The sequence below is a fragment of the Notolepis coatsorum genome (genome assembly GCF_963971535.1).
Source record: "Notolepis coatsorum genome assembly, chromosome: 3".
In the NCBI taxonomy this organism is placed as follows: domain Eukaryota; kingdom Metazoa; phylum Chordata; class Actinopteri; order Aulopiformes; family Paralepididae; genus Notolepis; species Notolepis coatsorum.
In genome coordinates this window covers 59,097,342-59,116,442 of record NC_140167.1, presented here as the reverse complement: position 1 = coordinate 59,116,442, position 19,101 = coordinate 59,097,342, and the positions used below count along the sequence as shown (strand labels likewise).

The window sequence follows — 19,101 nt, the reverse complement described above, 5'->3', positions numbered from 1 at the left end:
TACCTCTGTCAAATGCAACAGGCTGGGCAAATACGATTGGCCTGTTGAGCGTGATGAGTACCGCCTCCTTGTCCGAGGAGCCACTGATCTCCTCCTGAAGGGCATTGCGGAGGCCAATTCGAGTACGGAAGTACGCCACCTGGTGGAAATCTGAGCCGGCTTCTTCGTATACCTGGAGGAGGGAGATAGGGGTTGGGTTAAGATAAATTCCAAGATCCGGTGGTAATAATACAATAGTTATATAGGTATATAGTTCAGGGCTCTACAGTGCGACCATTTCATGTTCGCATCTGCCCCTAAAAATATATTTGTGCGAACCGGAAAAATAATTTAGGAGCACAGTGTGCGAGTAATAGCTTTGCATAGTGAGCGTGTCAACGTGCAATTGTCATTTCATAAGACACAGAGCAGCGCGGAGCTTAAATTTGAGAAGCTACGACATCTAGCTATTCAGCCCTGTGTTGAACAGCCCTATGACAACTCCTCTCATGAGTAATGCTGTTTCTATGTGTAATGTAAACTCTGCGAGCAACAGGTCTAATGGTCTAACATGCTTTGCATCCTCACCATTCCTGTTAAAAACCTTAACTAATGTAGCTGCTAACGCTAACTAAGCTAACCTGCTGCTAACGCTAACTAAGCGATCCCTGGGAACGCTCAGAGGCATCAAATAGTGAGGGAAGGGTCTCTCCCTCTCTCCTAACAATCCTGATTCCTGAACCTATTAAATTCAAAAGGAAGATATTGATGGACATTAGCTATAGTATATAGCTCAGCAGCTAATTTTCCATGTTCTGTCATCTAATAATATATTACATTACCTTTCCTATCGGTATCAAAGTCAAAATGTTGGTATCGTGACAACACTACAACATACTGCTGGACAACAGATATCCTTTGCGTCTAGTAGGCATGGGCCAATGTGTGATTGTGGCCCTAAAAGGAGCAGGAGGAGCAGGACACACTAAAGGAGCAGGAGACTCTAAAGGAGCAGGACACACTAAAGGAGCAGGAGACACTAAAGGAGCAGGAGGAGCAGGACACACTAAAGGAGCAGGAGACACTAAAGGAGCAGGAGGAGCAGGAGACACTAAAGGAGCAGGACACACTAAAGGAGCAGGAGACTCTAAAGGAGCAGGAGGAGCAGGACACACTAAAGGAGCAGGAGACACTAAAGGAGCAGGAGGAGCAGGAGACACTAAAGGAGCAGGAGACACTAAAGGAGCAGGAGACACTAAAGGAGCAGGAGGAGCAGGAGACACTAAAGGAGCAGGAGACACTAAAGGAGCAGGAGGAGCAGGAGACACTAAAGGAGCAGGAGACACTAAAGGAGCAGGAGACACTAAAGGAGCAGGAGGAGCAGGAGACACTAAAGGAGCAGGAGACACTAAAGGAGCAGGAGACACTAAAGGAGCAGGAGACACTAAAGGAGCAGGAGGAGCAGGAGACACTAAAGGAGCAGGAGACGCTAAAGGAGCAGGAGACACTAAAAGGAGCAGGAGACACTAAAGGAGCAGGAGACACTAAAGGAGCAGGAGACACTAAAGGAGCAGGAGACTCTAAAAGAGCAGGAGACACTAAAAGGAGCAGGATACACTAAAGGAGCAGGAGGAGCAGGAGACACTAAAGGAGCAGGAGACACTAAAGGAGCAGGAGGAGCAGGAGACACTAAAGGAGCAGGAGACACTAAAGGAGCAGGAGACACTAAAGGAGCAGGAGACAGTAAAGGAGCAGGAGGAGCAGGAGACACTAAAGGAGCAGGAGGAGCAGGAGACACTAAAGGAGCAGGAGACACTAAAGGAGCAGGAGACACTAAAAGGAGCAGGAGACTCTAAAGGAGCAGGAGATACTAAAGGAGCAGGAGACACTAAAGGAGCAGGAGACACTAAAGGAGCAGGAGACACTAAAGGAGCAGGAGACACTAAAACGAGCAGGAAACACTAAAGGAGCAGGAGACACTAAAGGAGCAGGAGACACTAAAAGGAGCAGGAGACTCTAAAAGGAGCAGGAGACACTAAAGGAGCAGGAGACACTAAAAGGAGCAGGAGACACTAAAGGAGCAGGAGACACTAAAGGAGCAGGAGACACTAAAGCAGGAGACACTAAAAGGAGCAGGAGACACTAAAAGGAGCAGGAGACACTAAAGGAGCAGGAGACACTAAAGGAGCAGGAGGAGCAGGAGACACTAAAGGAGCAGGAGACGCTAAAGGAGCAGGAGACACTAAAAGGAGCAGGAGACACTAAAAGGAGCAGGAGACACTAAAGGAGCAGGAGACACTAAAGGAGCAGGAGACTCTAAAGGAGCAGGAGACTCTAAAGGAGCAGGAGACACTAAAGGAGCAGGAGGAGCAGGAGACACTAAAGGAGCAGGAGACACTAAAGGAGCAGGAGGAGCAGGAGACACTAAAGGAGCAGGAGACACTAAAGGAGCAGGAGACACTAAAGGAGCAGGAGGAGCAGGAGACACTAAAGGAGCAGGAGACACTAAAGGAGCAGGAGGAGCAGGAGACACTAAAGGAGCAGGAGACACTAAAGGAGCAGGAGACACTAAAGGAGCAGGAGGAGCAGGAGACACTAAAGGAGCAGGAGACACTAAAGGAGCAGGAGACACTAAAGGAGCAGGAGACACTAAAGGAGCAGGAGGAGCAGGAGACACTAAAGGAGCAGGAGACGCTAAAGGAGCAGGAGACACTAAAAGGAGCAGGAGACACTAAAGGAGCAGGAGACACTAAAGGAGCAGGAGACACTAAAGGAGCAGGAGGAGCAGGAGACACTAAAGGAGCAGGAGACTCTAAAGGAGCAGGAGACACTAAAGGAGCAGGATACACTAAAGGAGCAGGAGACACTAAAGGAGCAGGAGGAGCAGGAGACACTAAAGGAGCAGGAGACACTAAAGGAGCAGGAGACACTAAAGGAGCAGGAGACAGTAAAGGAGCAGGAGGAGCAGGAGACACTAAAGGAGCAGGAGACACTAAAGGAGCAGGAGACACTAAAGGAGCAGGAGACACTAAAAGGAGCAGGAGACTCTAAAGGAGCAGGAGACTCTAAAGGAGCAGGAGATACTAAAGGAGCAGGAGACACTAAAGGAGCAGGAGACACTAAAGGAGCAGGAGACACTAAAACGAGCAGGAAACACTAAAGGAGCAGGAGACACTAAAGGAGCAGGAGACACTAAAAGGAGCAGGAGACTCTAAAAGGAGCAGGAGACACTAAAGGAGCAGGAGACACTAAAAGGAGCAGGAGACACTAAAGGAGCAGGAGACACTAAAGGAGCAGGAGACACTAAAGCAGGAGACACTAAAAGGAGCAGGAGACACTAAAAGGAGCAGGAGACACTAGAGGAGCAGGAGACACTAAAGGAGCAGGAGGAGCAGGAGACACTAAAGGAGCAGGAGACGCTAAAGGAGCAGGAGACACTAAAAGGAGCAGGAGACACTAAAAGGAGCAGGAGACACTAAAGGAGCAGGAGACACTAAAGGAGCAGGAGACTCTAAAGGAGCAGGAGACTCTAAAGGAGCAGGAGACACTAAAGGAGCAGGAGACACTAAAGGAGCAGGAGACACTAAAGGAGCAGGAGGAGCAGGAGACACTAAAGGAGCAGGAGACACTAAAGGAGCAGGAGGAGCAGGAGACACTAAAGGAGCAGGAGACACTAAAGGAGCAGGAGACAGTAAAGGAGCAGGAGGAGCAGGAGACACTAAAGGAGCAGGAGACACTAAAGGAGCAGGAGACACTAAAGGAGCAGGAGACACTAAAAGGAGCAGGAGACTCTAAAGGAGCAGGAGGAGCAGGAGACACTAAAGGAGCAGGAGACACTAAAGGAGCAGGAGACACTAAAGGAGCAGGAGACACTAAAACGAGCAGGAGACACTAAAGGAGCAGGAGACACTAAAGGAGCAGGAGACACTAAAAGGAGCAGGAGACTCTAAAAGGAGCAGGAGACACTAAAGGAGCAGGAGACACTAAAAGGAGCAGGAGACACTAAAGGAGCAGGAGACACTAAAGGAGCAGGAGACACTAAAGCAGGAGACACTAAAAGGAGCAGGAGACACTAAAAGGAGCAGGAGAACCTAAAGGAGCAGGAGACACTAAAGGAGCAGGAGACACTAAAAGGAGCAGGAGGAGCAGGAGACACTAAAGGAGCAGGAGACACTAAAGGAACAGGAGGAGCAGGAGACACTAAAGGAGCAGGAGACACTAAAAGGAGCAGGAGACACTAAAAGGAGCAGGAGACACTAAAGGAACAGGAGGAGCAGGAGACTCTAAAGGAGCAGGAGACACTAAAAGGAGCAGGAGACACTAAAGGAGCAGGAGACACTAAAGGAGCAGGAGACACTAAAGGAACAGGAGGAGCAGGAGACTCTAAAGGAGCAGGAGACACTAAAAGGAGCAGGAGACACTAAAGGAGCAGGAGACACTAAAGGAGCAGGAGACACTAAAGGAGCAGGAGACACTAAAGGAACAGGAGACACTAAAGGAGCAGGAGACACTAAAAGGAGCAGGAGACACTAAAAGGAGCAGGATACTCTAAAGGAGCAGGAGGAGCAGGAGACACTAAAAGGAGCAGGAGACACTAAAGGAGCAGGAGACACTAAAGGAGCAGGAGACACTAAAAGGAGCAGGAGACACTAAAAGGAGCAGGAGACACTAAAAGGAGCAGGAGACACTAAAGGAGCAGGAGACACTAAAGGAGCAGGAGACACTAAAGGAGCAGGAGGAGCAGGAGACACTAAAGGAGCAGGGGGAGCAGGAGACACTAAAGGAGCAGGAGACACTAAAAGGAGCAGGGGGAGCAGGAGACACTAAAGGAGCAGGAGACACTAAAAGGAGCAGGAGACACTAAAAGGAGCAGGAGACACTAAAGGAGCAGGAGACACTAAATGAGCAGGAGACACTAAAAGGACTAAAGGAGCAGGAGACACTAAAAGGAGCAGGAGACACTAAAAGGAGCAGGAGACACTAAAAGGAGCAGGAGACACTAAAGGAGCAGGAGACACTAAAGGAGCAGGACACAATAAAGGAGCAGGAGACACTAAAAGGAGCAGGAGACACTAAAGGAGCAGGAGACACTAAAGGAGCAGGAGACACTAAAAGGAGCAGGAGACACTAAAGGAGCAGGAGACACTAAAAGGAGCAGGAAACACTAAAGGAGCAGGAGACACTAAAAGGAGCAGGAGACACTAAAAGAGCAGGAGACACTAAAGGAGCAGGAGACACTAAAAGGAGCAGGAGACACTAAAGGAGCAGGAGACACTAAAGGAGCAGAAGACACTAAAGGAGCAGGAGACACTAAAAGGAGCAGGAGACATTAAAGGAGCAGGAGACACTAAAAGGAGCAGGAGGAGCAGGAGACACTAAAGGAGCAGGAGACACTAAAGGAGCAGGAGACACTAAAGGAGCAGGAGACACTAAAGTAGCAGGAGACACTAAAAGGAGCAGGAGACACTAAAGGAGCAGGAGACACTAAAGGAGCAGGAGACACTAAAAGAGCAGGAGACACTAAAGGAGCAGGAGACACTAAAAGGAGCAGGATACACTAAAGGAGCAGGAGACACTAAAAGGAGCAGGAGACACTAATAGGAGCAGGAGACACTAATAGGAGCAGGAGACACTAAAGGAGCAGGAGACACTAAAGGAGCAGGATACACTAAAGGAGCAGGAGACACTAAAAGGAGCAGGAGACACTAAAAGGAGCAGGAGACACTAAAGGAGCAGGAGACACTAAAAGGAGCAGGAGACACTAAAAGGAGCAGGAGACACTAAAGGAGCATGAGACACTAAAGGAGCAGGAGGAGCAGGAGACACTAAAGGAGCAGGAGACACTAAAAGGAGCAGGAGACACTAAAGGAGCAGGAGACACTAAAGGAGCAGGAGGAGCAGGAGACACTAAAAGGAGCATGAGACACTAAAGGAGCAGGAGACACTAAAGGAGCAGGAGACACTAAAGGAGCAGGAGGAGCAGGAGACACTAAAAGGAGCAGGAGACACTAAAAGGAGCAGGAGGAGCAGGAGACACTAAAAGGAGCAGGAGACACTAAAGGAGCAGGAGACACTAAAGGAGCAGGAGACACTAAAGGAGCAGGAGGAGCAGGAGACACTAAAAGGAGCAGGAGACACTAAAGGAGCAGGAGACACTAAAGGAGCAGGAGACACTAAAGGAGCAGGAGACACTAAAGGAACAGGAGACACTAAAGGAGCAGGAGGAGCAGGAGACACTAAAGGAGCAGGAGACACTAAAGGGAGCAGGAGACTCTAAAAGGAGCAGGAGACACTAAAAGGAGCAGGATACTCTAAAGGAGCAGGAGGAGCAGGAGACACTAAAAGGAGCAGGAGACACTAAAAGGAGCAGGAGGAGCAGGAGACACTAAAGGAGCAGGAGACACTAAAGGGAGCAGGAGACTCTAAAAGGAGCAGGAGACACTAAAGGAGCAGGAGGAGCAGGAGACACTAAAAGGAGCAGGAGACACTAAAAGGAGCAGGAGACACTAAAAGGAGCAGGAGACACTAAAAGGAGCAGGAGACTCTAAAGGAGCAGGAGGAGCAGGAGACACTAAAAGGAGCAGGAGACACTAAAAGGAGCAGGAGACACTAAAAGGAGCAGGAGACACTAAAAGGAGCAGGAGACTCTAAAGGAGCAGGAGGAGCAGGAGACACTAAAATGAGCAGGAGACACTAAAAGGAGCAGGAGACACTAAAAGGAGCAGGAGACTCTAAAGGAGCAGGAGGAGCAGGAGACACTAAAAGGAGCAGGAGACACTAAAGGAGCAGGAGGAGCAGGAGACACTAAAAGGAGCAGGAGACACTAAAGGAGCAGGAGACACTAAAGGAGCAGGAGACACTAAAACGAGCAGGAGACACTAAAGGAGCAGGAGACACTAAAGGAGCAGGAGACACTAAAAGGAGCAGGAGACACTAAAGGAGCAGGAGACACTAAAGGAGCAGGAGACACTAAAGGAGCAGGAGACACTAAAGGAGCAGGAGACACTAAAGGAGCAGGAGACACTAAAGGAGCAGGAGACACTAAAGGAGCAGGAGACACTAAAGGAGCAGGAGACACTAAAAGGAGCAGGAGACTCTAAAGGAGCAGGAGGAGCAGGAGACACTAAAGGAGCAGGAGACACTAAAAGGAGCAGGAGACTCTAAAGGAGCAGGAGACACTAAAGGAGCAGGATACACTAATAGGAGCAGGAGACACTAAAGGAGCAGGAGACACTAAAGGAGCAGGAGACACTAAAGGAGCAGGAGACACTAAAGGAGCAGGGGGAGCAGGAGACGCTAAAGGAGCAGGAGACACTAAAGGAGCAGGAGACACTAAAGGAGCAGGAGACACTAAAGGAGCAGGGGTCCCGGTGTTGTGGTAACTACCTGGTGCTTTACGATCTGACCGAGGGCGAGGTTGAGGTCCACCTGGCATTTGCCGAACAGTTTGAGGTAGCTACTGCTGCCGCCGGGCTGAGTCTTACAGTGGATCCTGTTGGACAGCTCCAGCTCGATCAGGCCCGTCTCGAAGCGCACCGCCCGCATGGAGGGAGTGGTGGCCGTCATCTGGATGCCCTGAAGAAATATGTATTCAACACCAGAATGATTGAACAATACCGATTGTTCATACCGATGGCATCGATATGGCATCGAAATGTAATTGAAGTGCTATGAAAAGTTTCATTCTTGCAATACGAGCTTGAGTTTCCTCCTAGTTTATGATTTTTACTGAAGACATCAACTGAACATGGTCTGATTCCGATTGGAAAAGCAAAATTGTTTACTATTTTGCATGATGCATCATTTCATTCAACAAACGGAGGTATTGGGGGTGTTTTTTTTTTGTCTGAATACTGGTATAAAATCTGAAGTAGTTAGAATTGGTAATGAAACATTTTCCAACAACGATTCTCAGCCCTCTCAGTTTGAACATCAGCCATCTCCTCGTTTATGATGATGTCATTTAAACAGGTTTTTAACTCAGACGTCAGAATCATCATCAATTTGTTGCGACTAGCTAACGTTTGATTGGTTGATGTATATTTCCTCAGATAGCTTGTATATTTTACATTTTAATTAGTGGTGGGACTCGATTAAAATGTTTTATCGAATTCATTTGAGACTTTATAGTTAATTAATCGAAATTAATCACATTTTAATCGCATATCAATATTTGATGCGAAAAGCAAAAATTTTCAATTCAAATAAATGTTGGTATATGAGTGAATCAATGAATATACATTATAATTACGTTTAAGCAGCAAAATCCTGTTTTAGCTACTACACAGACCAACAGATTAATGCAATTTTTAACAAAGTGCAGCAATTTTAGGAATAATATATATAGCGCAAAGGACCTTTTGTAAACTCAAGCACTTTCGAGGTAAAAGTAAAATGCAGTACTTTCAAGTACATTCCAGAACAGTTGACCATTGGAAAAAAAAACTCTTGATTGATCTCAATTTCTGATTTAAATATTTTTTATGAACAAACCAGAATAAGAAAAAAAGTTATGTGATTTTTTTATACTTTATACTTATAGCACATGCATGAGTCTGGTCTCCTTTGAAAGGTAACATTCTTATTAGTGCTGTCAGGCGATTAAAAATGTATCTAATTAATTACAGGATTTGTAATTAATTAATCTAATTAATCGCATTTTAATCGCATAACCATTTTAGGCCTGATATTTTATATTCTATAACCATATTTCAAATAGCATGTGTCCGGATGGCAGAATTCAGTACTGTATCTACAAAACCTTCTGTTTAATCATCTTCCCTTTATTAATTTGCTTAGATTTTTCAGGTCTGGTAAATTTTAGCATGGTGTTATTCACAGTCAAAACATTATTTTAATAAGAAAGAATTGAATTGATACTCATTTGGTTCATTACAATTTACTCAAGCCTAGTAACAGACACAGTATTTCTTTTTATCTATTTTTTGTTCTAGCTTTTTTCTGTATTTTTCTCCCATCCCAATTTAGTCGTTATGCCAATTCCTTTCCTGGTCATTGCGCGCATTGCCCCACTGTCAGCCTAGGGAGGGTGAAGACTACCACATGCCTCCTCCGATACATGTGGAGTCAGCCAGCCACTTCTTTTCACCTGACAGCGGGGAGTCTCACTGGGGGAATGTAACGCATGCGGAGGTTCACGCTATTTCCCCCCGATCCCCTTCCTGCTGAACAGGCGCCCGACCGACCAGTAGGAACCGCAGTTTACAACGACCAGGACACACACATACCCGGCCGGCTTCCCACCCGCTAACACGGGCAATTGTGTTAGTAGGGACGACTGACCAAGCCGGAAGTACCGCCGACACCTGGATTCGAACCCAGTCTCTGCGGTGGTAGGCGAGTGCATTCTCCACTGCGCTACCCAGCCGCACCAGACACAGTATTTCTGACACTGGGAATACATTGCCTGAGATCCACCGATGTCCCTAGAATCAGATACCAAGAACATGCAAATGGACTATTTAAAAAAAAAGTCTGTAAATGTTTATTCTATGTTTTAATGGAATTAATGAGATTTAAAACTTTTTTTTTTAAATAAATAAATAAAAAAAACATTTAAATAATTTTTTTAAATACATTGAGTTAATTTTCATAATGCAATAATTTGCTGTGTAATAAATTAATTTAATTAATGCAATAAACTGACAGCCCTAATTCTTATTTCTTACACAATAAAGAAAAATCATCATGTGACTAAATGCATCAATTTAATTTTTTACTTAATTCTTTCTGTAGTTAATTAATCTAAATTAATGCGATAAAGTCCCAGCCCTAATTTTAATACAGGCTTCAATAGAACTGGCACCAAAGTCTGACACCAAGCAGAGCATAGAATGCTGGAATTCAGATGTGATGACTCTTCCTTTTGATAGATTCCTCAGTACGTTCTAATACATGGAAGAAGAGTATGACATTTGTTCAATCTCGACAGCTTTGTGAATGAATGAAAACTTTATTTAACAGATTGCAGAATGGGTACAACACAGTACGGCTCAATACACACAATTGTTAAGGGGATGCAGACCAGAGAAAGACGTTTGTCTTGTTTACATCAGGGTCCCCCATTTTCAATTCATAGTGACATTTATGACATACACAACATACATGACATTTATGGCATAGGGACATACATGACATACAGGTATTTAGTACTGTTACATTTGTGACATATACGATATGAAAATATACATTACTGTTACCCATAGATCCTAACAGAGAATATATACATATGATGGGGAGGAGACATTAGGAGGGGGTGGGTGGGTGGGAGAGAAATATACATACGGTGGGGAGAGAATATATACATACGGTGGGGAGGAGACTGTACATTTGGAGGGGGTGGGTGGGAGAGAAATATACATACGGCGGGGAGAGAATATATACATGCGGTGGGGAGGAGACTGTCTATTAGGAGGGGGTGGGGGTGGGGGGGTTTGGACATTTACGGTGGCCAGTTTAGAATTGCAGCCTCCCGTAGGTGCTCTTTAAGAGCGGTTTTGAATGTGGGTAGGGATTCACATTCCTTTACAGCTTTGGGTAGGGCGTTCCACATTGATGTGGCATAATTGTGAAACGTGTTTAGTCCCTTGTTTGAGCCGAATCTGGGTTTAACATGATTTGTTGAGCTTCCTCTGGTGTTGTGGTCGTGGTATTCACTGACCTTTGGGAAGTATTTTGACATGTACATGGGTACCTTAGTCGTATAGTGTATCTTGTAGACCAGGCCCATTGCAAGTTGCTGTACTCTGTCGTCTACTCTAAGCCATCCTAGGTTGTCAAAGTGGGCAGGGGTGAGGTGGGTTCTAGGGGTAAGGTCAAGTAGAAGTCTGACCCGTTTTTTTTGTGATGTTTGTAATCTTGTTTTTAGCGCCTTTGAGGTGCTTTGGTACCATTAGACAGGGTAAATTTTCAGAAAATCATAACCCTGAAGGCATTTCGTGTTTATTTTTGGTACACAACATTTCTAGGGGTATTAAGGGGTGCTGAATCCAAATCTGCTGTATACCAAGCTCAAAAATGTCAAATAAGGCCTCAACCAAATCCAACATGGCCGCCAGCGCCAGGCTGAAATCTATTTAAGTGCATATCTTTTTGACTAAACAAGGTAGAAACATGAATGAAATGTGTTTTTATATGTTTGCATACATGAGGAATTTAAAATCATATCCTGATTTTAGATCAGTTGTGAAAATGTTGCTTGAAACTCATATTTATAGCAGAAACGGTGGTCGTTATTGATGCATAACTCATCAACCAAATAAGAAAGAAAAGCAGGATGATCCCAGGCCATGGATTTATTCATCAAACTATTTTCTCTTGATTTTTTTTAATCAACATGTCATTTATGCAAATTAGATAGTCCTTAATATGCGTACAGTAGCTTAGGTACAGTAATTTATTGTCAGTCATCAATCGTATTCAGGCAGGTGTCGCAGGTGTCTTGCAGTTGCATGATTCATCCAATGCCACTTTTCCAGAATAGAATAGAATAGATTATAATATAATAAAATAAAAATATTATTTTACCATATCAATATAAGTGAAGGTTCAAGTTTCTTTATTAGTTATCATACAGAATACAGAATACTTTGCATGAAATGTTTCTTTCTGTGTTGCTCCTGAGAGTGTGCTAGATAATAACAAGATAGTATAAAATAAGTATAATAAGTATAAAATAGAAAGTCAAGAAGTCAAGTACGTAAACAAGTGTAACAACAAAATTGTTCAGTGTTTCTATATATACAGTATGTACAGCTGGTACAAAAATGGTGAGGTATAGCTTAGCTTGTGGTGCCACCTTGTAGTGGTGAGGTGCAATAAGGAATGAGAATGATGTGCAATTTCCTTACCAATAATATAAATATAAATATAAAGTGTAAATTGTGTCTAAAGTGGTAAAGTGGGTGATACAGTGTGTTGTTTATTTAAGTGAGTGTATGTGCGCTGTGGGTGTGTTGATGGTTTGCTTATTGTTCATTGTTCATTCATTGAGCATCCTGATGGCCTGGGGATAGAAGCACCTTCTGAGTCTCTCTGTGCTTGCCATGGAGACTCCGGTATCGCTTGCCTGATCGCAGCAGTTCAAAGAGGCAGTTGTTTGAGTGGCTGGAGTCTTTGATTATTCTCTTAGCCTTGCCCATGCACCGCTTGTTGTAAATGTCTTGGAGAGTGGGAAGCCCACCTTCAATTGTGCGTTCGGCTGAACGGGCCACTCTCTGTAGTCTGCTGCGGTCTTGTGCAGTGCTATTCCCAAACCAGGAGGTGATATTGCCAGTCAGGATGCTCTCTATTGTGCATGAGTAGAAGTTCTTGAGGATCTTCTGACTCACGTTGAACTTCCTTAAGCGCCTAAGGAAGTAGAGGCGTTGTCGTGCCTTCTTGATAACACTGTCAATGTGTGTGGTCCATGTCAAGTCCTCGGATATGTGGACTCTGAGGTACTTAAAACTGTTCACTCTCTCAACCGGTGCCCCGTCGATGCTGAGGGGGCTGTAGTCCCTGACCCCGACCTCCTAAAGTCCACAATCATCTCCTTTGTTTTGCTGATGTTCAGGGAGAGGCTGTTCTCTTGACACCATCCCGCTAGAACCTTAACCTCTTCCAGTTAGGCCCTCTCATCGTTTGCAGAGATCAGGCCCACCACTACTGTGTCGTGAGCAAATTTGATGATTGTGTTGTTGTTCCGCTGTGCCACACAGTCGTGTGTACAGGGAGTGGAGGAGGGGACTCAGGACACAGCCCTGGGGGGCCCCTATGTTGAGAGTGCTGGATGAGGAGGTGCAGTTGCCTGCTCTCACCACCTGGGGTCTGCCCGTCAGGAAGTCCAAGACCCACTGGCAGAGGTCATAGTTCAAGCCCAGGTCCCTGAGCTTGGCTATGAGTTTGGAGGGGACTATGGTATTGAATGCTGAGCTGTAGTCGATGAATACAGTAGCATTCTCACATAGTTCCCCTGCCTCTTGTCCATGTGTGATGCTGCTGTGTGCAGCACATGGGCTATGGCGTCCTCTGTGGACCTGTTGGGGCGGTATGCAAATTGCAGGGGGTCCAGGTTGATGGGGAGGGAGGAACAGATGTAGCCCTTCACTAGCTTCTCAAAGCACTTCATGGCTATGGAGGTGAGAGCTACAGGGCGGTAGTCGTTGAGGCAAGCTGGCTTGGATTTTTTGGGTACAGGGATAATGGTGGACTTCTTCAGACAGGTGGGGATGACAGCCTGTTCTAAGGACAGGTTAAATATGTCAGTGAATACCGGGGCCAGTTGGTCGGCACAGACTTTTAGGACGCGGCCGGGGATACCGTCCGGACCTGCTGCCTTCCTGATATTCACTTTCTTAAACGTCCTCCTCACCTCATGTTCTGTTATCCTGAACACTGAGTCTCCATCAGCAGTGCCCCCCCCCCTCCTCCATTGCAGTGGTTTGTAGGCTGGTGCTGTTATTCCCAGCCTCAAACCTCGCATAGAAGGTATTGAGATCATTTGCCAGTTGGATGTCACTGTTCAGTTTGAGGGAGGTGCCTTTGTAATCTGTCATCGTTCTGAGGCCCTGCCACATAGCTCTAGAGTCAGCCTGTTCATATTGAAGTTCAATTGAATCCCTGTAGCACCTTTTTGCTTCTATTACTGTCCTCCTAACATTGTATCTCACCACCTTGTGGTCATTCATGTTGCCTGTCACAAGCCTGGCGTTGTATGCTGAGGTGCGCGCCTTCAGAGCTTCACGGACGGATTTGTCTACCCAGGGCTTTTGGTTTGGGTAAACTCTAATTGTGGTAGAGGGGATTGTTTCTTCTACCAAAGTACAAACAAAATCCAGCACTGTTTCCGTGTAGTCATTAATATTATCTGTTATCGCGGAACACCCCCCAGTCTGTACATTCTAGTGCAGCTTGGAGCGTCTCCTCCGACGCCACCGTTCAGCGCTTCACCTCTCGCGATACTACAGGAATGCGCTTGAGACTTTGTTTATACTGCGGTACAAGAAAGATGGCGTTGTGATCTGACTTGCCGAAAGGACTGGCAGCATGTGATTTTTAACCGCTCTTAAATTGCGAGTAGCAATGGTCTAAAATATTCCCGCCTCTGGTAGAAGAAGTCACATGCTGGTAGAATTTTGGCAGCACTTTTCTCAGATTAGCGCTATTGAAATCACCCACAACCACAATAGCAGCGTCTACGTTAGCTGCTTGGAGCTTGTTTACTTCGTTGTGGAGCTTGGAGAGCGCGTCGCCTGTGTTTGCTTGTGGTGGAATATACACTCCGATCAGAATGACCAACGTTAATTCTCTCGGGAGAAAGAATGGCCGGCACTTGATGGATATATACTCCAGGTTTGGGGAGCAGTGGTTTGAAAGCTCCTTCACGTTGCCTGGATCACACCAATTGTTGTTCAACATGAAAGCTATTCCACCTTCCCGCTTTTTACCGGAATCTTCCTCTGTACGTTTGAATACTTGTTACAGTAATCCTTACAGTGACAGCTTATTCACACTATTCCTCAGTGTTCCGGCAGATGTTGACTTTCTTACAGTTGCATGCTTCGATACATGCCATGTGACTCTTCCTGAATAGAATAGAGTAAAAGATAATTAAAAGATTATAGCCAGCTCCCGTACAAGTATATTCGAACACATGATACAATTGTCCTTACAGTGATTTATTCTGTTCCTTCATTCCTTTTTTTCTCTCTGTTATAGGCATTATGTTCACAATTCTGTTAACGACAAACAGTCTAGAGTATACAGTCTTGCAGGTGGATGTAGAGATGTAGAGATCCAGCTTTCATGTAGAGATGCGTACATCGGATTCTGTCATAGTGAGCCAAGAGTAGAAGCAGCACATCTGTGTCACGCGCTGACACGACGATTGTTTCCACTGGAGCCTGGATGAGAAAATCAGACGTGTATCAGCTTCCTCATGGTCAGCACTCAGAGAGGAGACTTCAAGATCTGGATCTGTTGACTTGACAGTTGTCGCTTCAGCAAACCTCTCTGATACTACAACTACAGGTTCATCATCCGGGCTGTGTTCTATCAGGTGGTTTGAGAGTAGTTGAGCGATATCTGATTTGTTGTCTTCAAGGGCCATGAAGCTCGACCAATCGGCAGGAAGTGGAACAGACTTGTTTTTGATTTCACGACGTACTGGTCTGTGGCGCTGTTTGCGTTTCACCCTTGTGCCTGTTTTGATGGATTGGTCATGGTATCTGTCAAAGACGACATCTACCCTCTGGTATTTTGCTCCCATCTTCAACACGGTGTCAGTGAACTTGTTGGCATAGTCACCAAATGTTGTAGTGTCAGGTGGCTTTCTGAGTGCCATTACCAGAGCTTGGCCATCAATGACCGGCAGCTGGGTCCCTGAAGGGTAAGATCTGCAGGGGTTTTAACTTGTTTCGTCAGTATATTTTCTAACACAGACTTGTTGGTGGAATGTAGACTCCCGTTAGTTGTGGCCAGAGATGGCGTGATGGGCATGAGCTCATGCTGGAGGATATTGTCAAGGTCTACCTTACGACCTGCTCTGTAAGCTGTGATGAGCCTTTGTAGAATCTGCCTTTGATGGTGTTTTGCTTGTTCTTGGAAAGTTGCACAACTTCATACAAAGAGGCAAATGTCTTGGCTTTGTTCTTTCGAATGGGTGATTTCAGGTTCTGGTGCTGGTCACTATCTGGAGGTTCACACAAACGTTTGTCCACAAACATGTTCAGTTGTGCCTGTCCAAGGTGTTCTGCGCCAAGTATGGATTCTTGAATCTCCGGTGTGACTACGTCCTTGTTGATGTATGTAAGAAAACTTACAAAAGCACATTTAATTCAGGTTTGTACCTTGTGTAGTCCAGTGATGCCGGTAACGCGTTACTAAGTAACGCGTTATTGTAATCTGATTACTTTCCCCCGAAAATAGTAATCTAACGCGTTAATCTTTAAAAGCCAGTAATCTGATTGCAGTTACTTGTCCAAGTGGCTGTGCATTACTATTTCGTTACTATCTCATCATAAATTCATAATGCAGGCGGAATGCAGTATTTTATTTCGTTTTCGACAGTCAAAAATACATTTTGAGCTGTTTTTCTTTTGGGAGTGACGTAGTGTGGCAGTGAAAGGGTTACACAAGAATGTGTCCCGCGGCGTGACTGGACACTCTGTCTGTGAGTGACTCTGCTTTGGTACAATCACATTCCCCATCCACAGTCTGCGAATCAGAGGCAGAGTAGGGCGGGTCTTCACAGCACGTCATGTGACATATGCGCCAATCGTGTGACAGCAGGGCTCCGTCGTCGGAGAATTCCACCCCAAAACGCTTGGCAAAATTAAAAGTGAGTTTCTGTTCAGACTTCCATCCCAAAAACGCTTGTCTAAACGTCACTACTTCACGTTCATATGCGGAGGAAACAAAATACTGTCTACCGCTAAAAACAGCACATCCAATTGCATTGAAAGCATCTGGAATCACAACACTAGCCGACGCTTCGACTAGGTACAGGAGGACTCGGAGGCCAGCCAAACAGCAAAAGAGAGAGATTGTTTCTTTCCCTTTTGATTAATGTATATTTGATGGTGGCAGAGCAAAAGCTCTTATTTGCCAGATTTACAGTTAATTTACATGTTAAAGAGAGACTGATTGTATGTTTATAGAGAGACATTTATAAAAACAATTTAATAGTTACAGTTGATATAATTGAATAGTTCAGCCTGCATTTGTTAGATGTGAATGGATACACTGGTTTTGTAAAACCACTGGCTGGCTGCTCTAATGCTGTGAGCATCATAGACTGTTGCTTTACCATACTTGATGGTACAGAAGCTGAAGCACTAGTTTAACAATTTACGTTATGTGCAGAGAAACAAGTTAAAAACAATTTATGCACTTTCAATAAAGCGTTTAAAAAAAAAACGGGAACGACGGCGACTTCGTAACCTAGTTACTTTCAAAGTAACTAAGTTACTCTGATAATCAAGTAATCAGTAAAGTAACTTGGATTACTTTTTAAAGGAGTAATCAGTAATCAGTAATCGGATTACTTTTACAAGTAATCTGTGGCATCACTGGTGTAGTCACACTTAACTCATTAAGCCCCACCATTTCTTTTTAGAAAATTCGCCTAAAACAGCATGCTTACATTAAAATGCTTATATATCCAGATCTATAAGAGCTACTTGCATAAACTTGGTGCCTGAAGAAAGCTAAGACTTGGGGGATTCTAATGTTGGTGTCCTACACTGTACAGTTATTACCAAATTGCTGTCGTATTCCTGCAAACACTGAATAAATGTCATTTTTTTTATCCTCACCTATACAAATATTACAGTTAGCCAGTCAAACACACCCTGTTACTCATGGTTGCACCCCAGCTATATTCCTACTCTCTTCCTCCATAGGTGCAGATGTTCTGTGCAAAGTTTCATGTCAGTAGAATAAAAACTGTGGGTTTAGCACCTGTTTTTGTGGAGAGAGGGCCTGGTGCTGGCGGCCATGTTGGATTTCTCAATTTTGAGGCCTTATTTGACATTTTTGAGCTTGGTATACAGCAAATTTGGATTCAGCACCCCTTAATACCCCTAGCAATGTTGTGTACCAAAAATAAACACGAAATGCCTTCAGCACTTTATACAAGCACATTTTCTGAAATTCTGCCTAGTCTACATGAGGTGCAAGCATAGTCGTAGTACCCTTGAATAAGTGCTCCTGCCAGAGTCTTCAGGGTATTCTTGTTTACCAGAGAGGAGCTCCGGTACAAGAATCTAGTTTGTTGGTTGACTTTTTTTATTACATTGGATGCCATTTTGTCACAGGAAAGATTTGCCTCTAGGATGGAACCCAGGTAGGTAATTTCATCTTTCCTTGTGACAATATTGTCACCCACTGTAACTGAGAAGCCGTCGGTCTTGCTGAGTTTGTTATTTGAACCGAAGAGAATGGACTCTGTTTTGCCCATGTGTAATGATAGTTTGTTATCAGCGAGCCATATGCAGATTTTGCCTAGTTCCGAGCTGAGGGTTTTTTCAACCTGATCTTTTGTCCCTTGTGGATTGAAACCGAGGTTTAACAGCTGTCATGAAGAGCCATCGTGTACTAATGGACTGAAGGACACTGGACAGCCTTTTTACACATTCAGTGCCGTTGACGAGAATTCTCGTTTCTGTTTTTTTTTTTTTTAATACCCTATTCAATCTCAGGGAGCTGTGTGTTGCCTGAAAAATGCACACTGGGAATTCTGTGTTGGATTATGTTGGCAAAACGATAGACATCAATACTTGGAATGGCGATCAGATAATTGGAATATTCTTTTTGGGGTACATCCTAGTCAAGGTAAGGGCTATATGGTATCAATCTTGCGTTGATCCAATGTTTTCATTGCGAACCGAGCGTATGTGTGTAATGCTACTCCATAACGTATTCCGTTGGTGACGATCAAAGCATTGAAAAACAACCCCCCCCCCCCCCCACCCTTTCATGCATTCATGATGGAACATAATACCGATCATATGCATTTGATTTTTTAATTGTAGCGTGTGTAGGGACAAAACGTGAATGGATTCGGTATAATACACATTGCGGCTTATAACCAGCTTCTCAGGAATTGGCCCGGATCATTCCAAAATAACACTCATATTCACCAAGGTATAAAACGGGAACTTATGGATGGAAAAATTATTTCTTTTTTGCATCTTGACCGGAAGAAACCCAATGTCAAATGACTATAGTATTGTATCCATAGCTATAATATAGAATATAGTTATAGCTCTACAAACAAGGTGACGGACTACATTGGTTTAATGGGTGGCATCGCATAGCCGTTTCCCGGGAAGAGGCGTGGCACAGAATGTGTTAATACCTTAAACTTGAGGTTAAGCGAATAGAGGAGGATCTTGGGCTTGTCGGTGTCCGTGGAGATATCATATTCATTCCACAGTGGGATAGGCTGTTCTCCTCCTGAAAACACACACAGTACAGTGTATAACATGGAAAACCTCCAAAGATTAGGAGTCTGTAATAATAGTGTATAATTATAATATTATTACAAATATTATACACCGTCAAAGTACAAAATACGATATAAAAACAATACAAACATTAAAAGAATTTATAAAAGAAATG

The 19,101-nt window shown here is 44.6% G+C and overlaps 1 protein-coding gene across 1 annotated transcript in view; it reads right to left on the bottom strand.

Annotated features, from left to right (window-relative positions):
* The window catches only part of kiaa1109 (KIAA1109), a 347,797-nt gene that overhangs the window by 104,794 nt on the left and 223,902 nt on the right, over nt 1-19,101 (bottom strand). The window contains exons 56-58 of the mRNA XM_084310762.1: nt 18,839-18,936; nt 7,366-7,554; nt 4-172 (exon numbers count right to left, since the gene is read on the bottom strand). Coding sequence (XP_084166888.1) covers nt 4-172; nt 7,366-7,554; nt 18,839-18,936 — 456 coding nt within the window. The remainder of the gene's footprint in view (nt 1-3; nt 173-7,365; nt 7,555-18,838; nt 18,937-19,101) is intronic.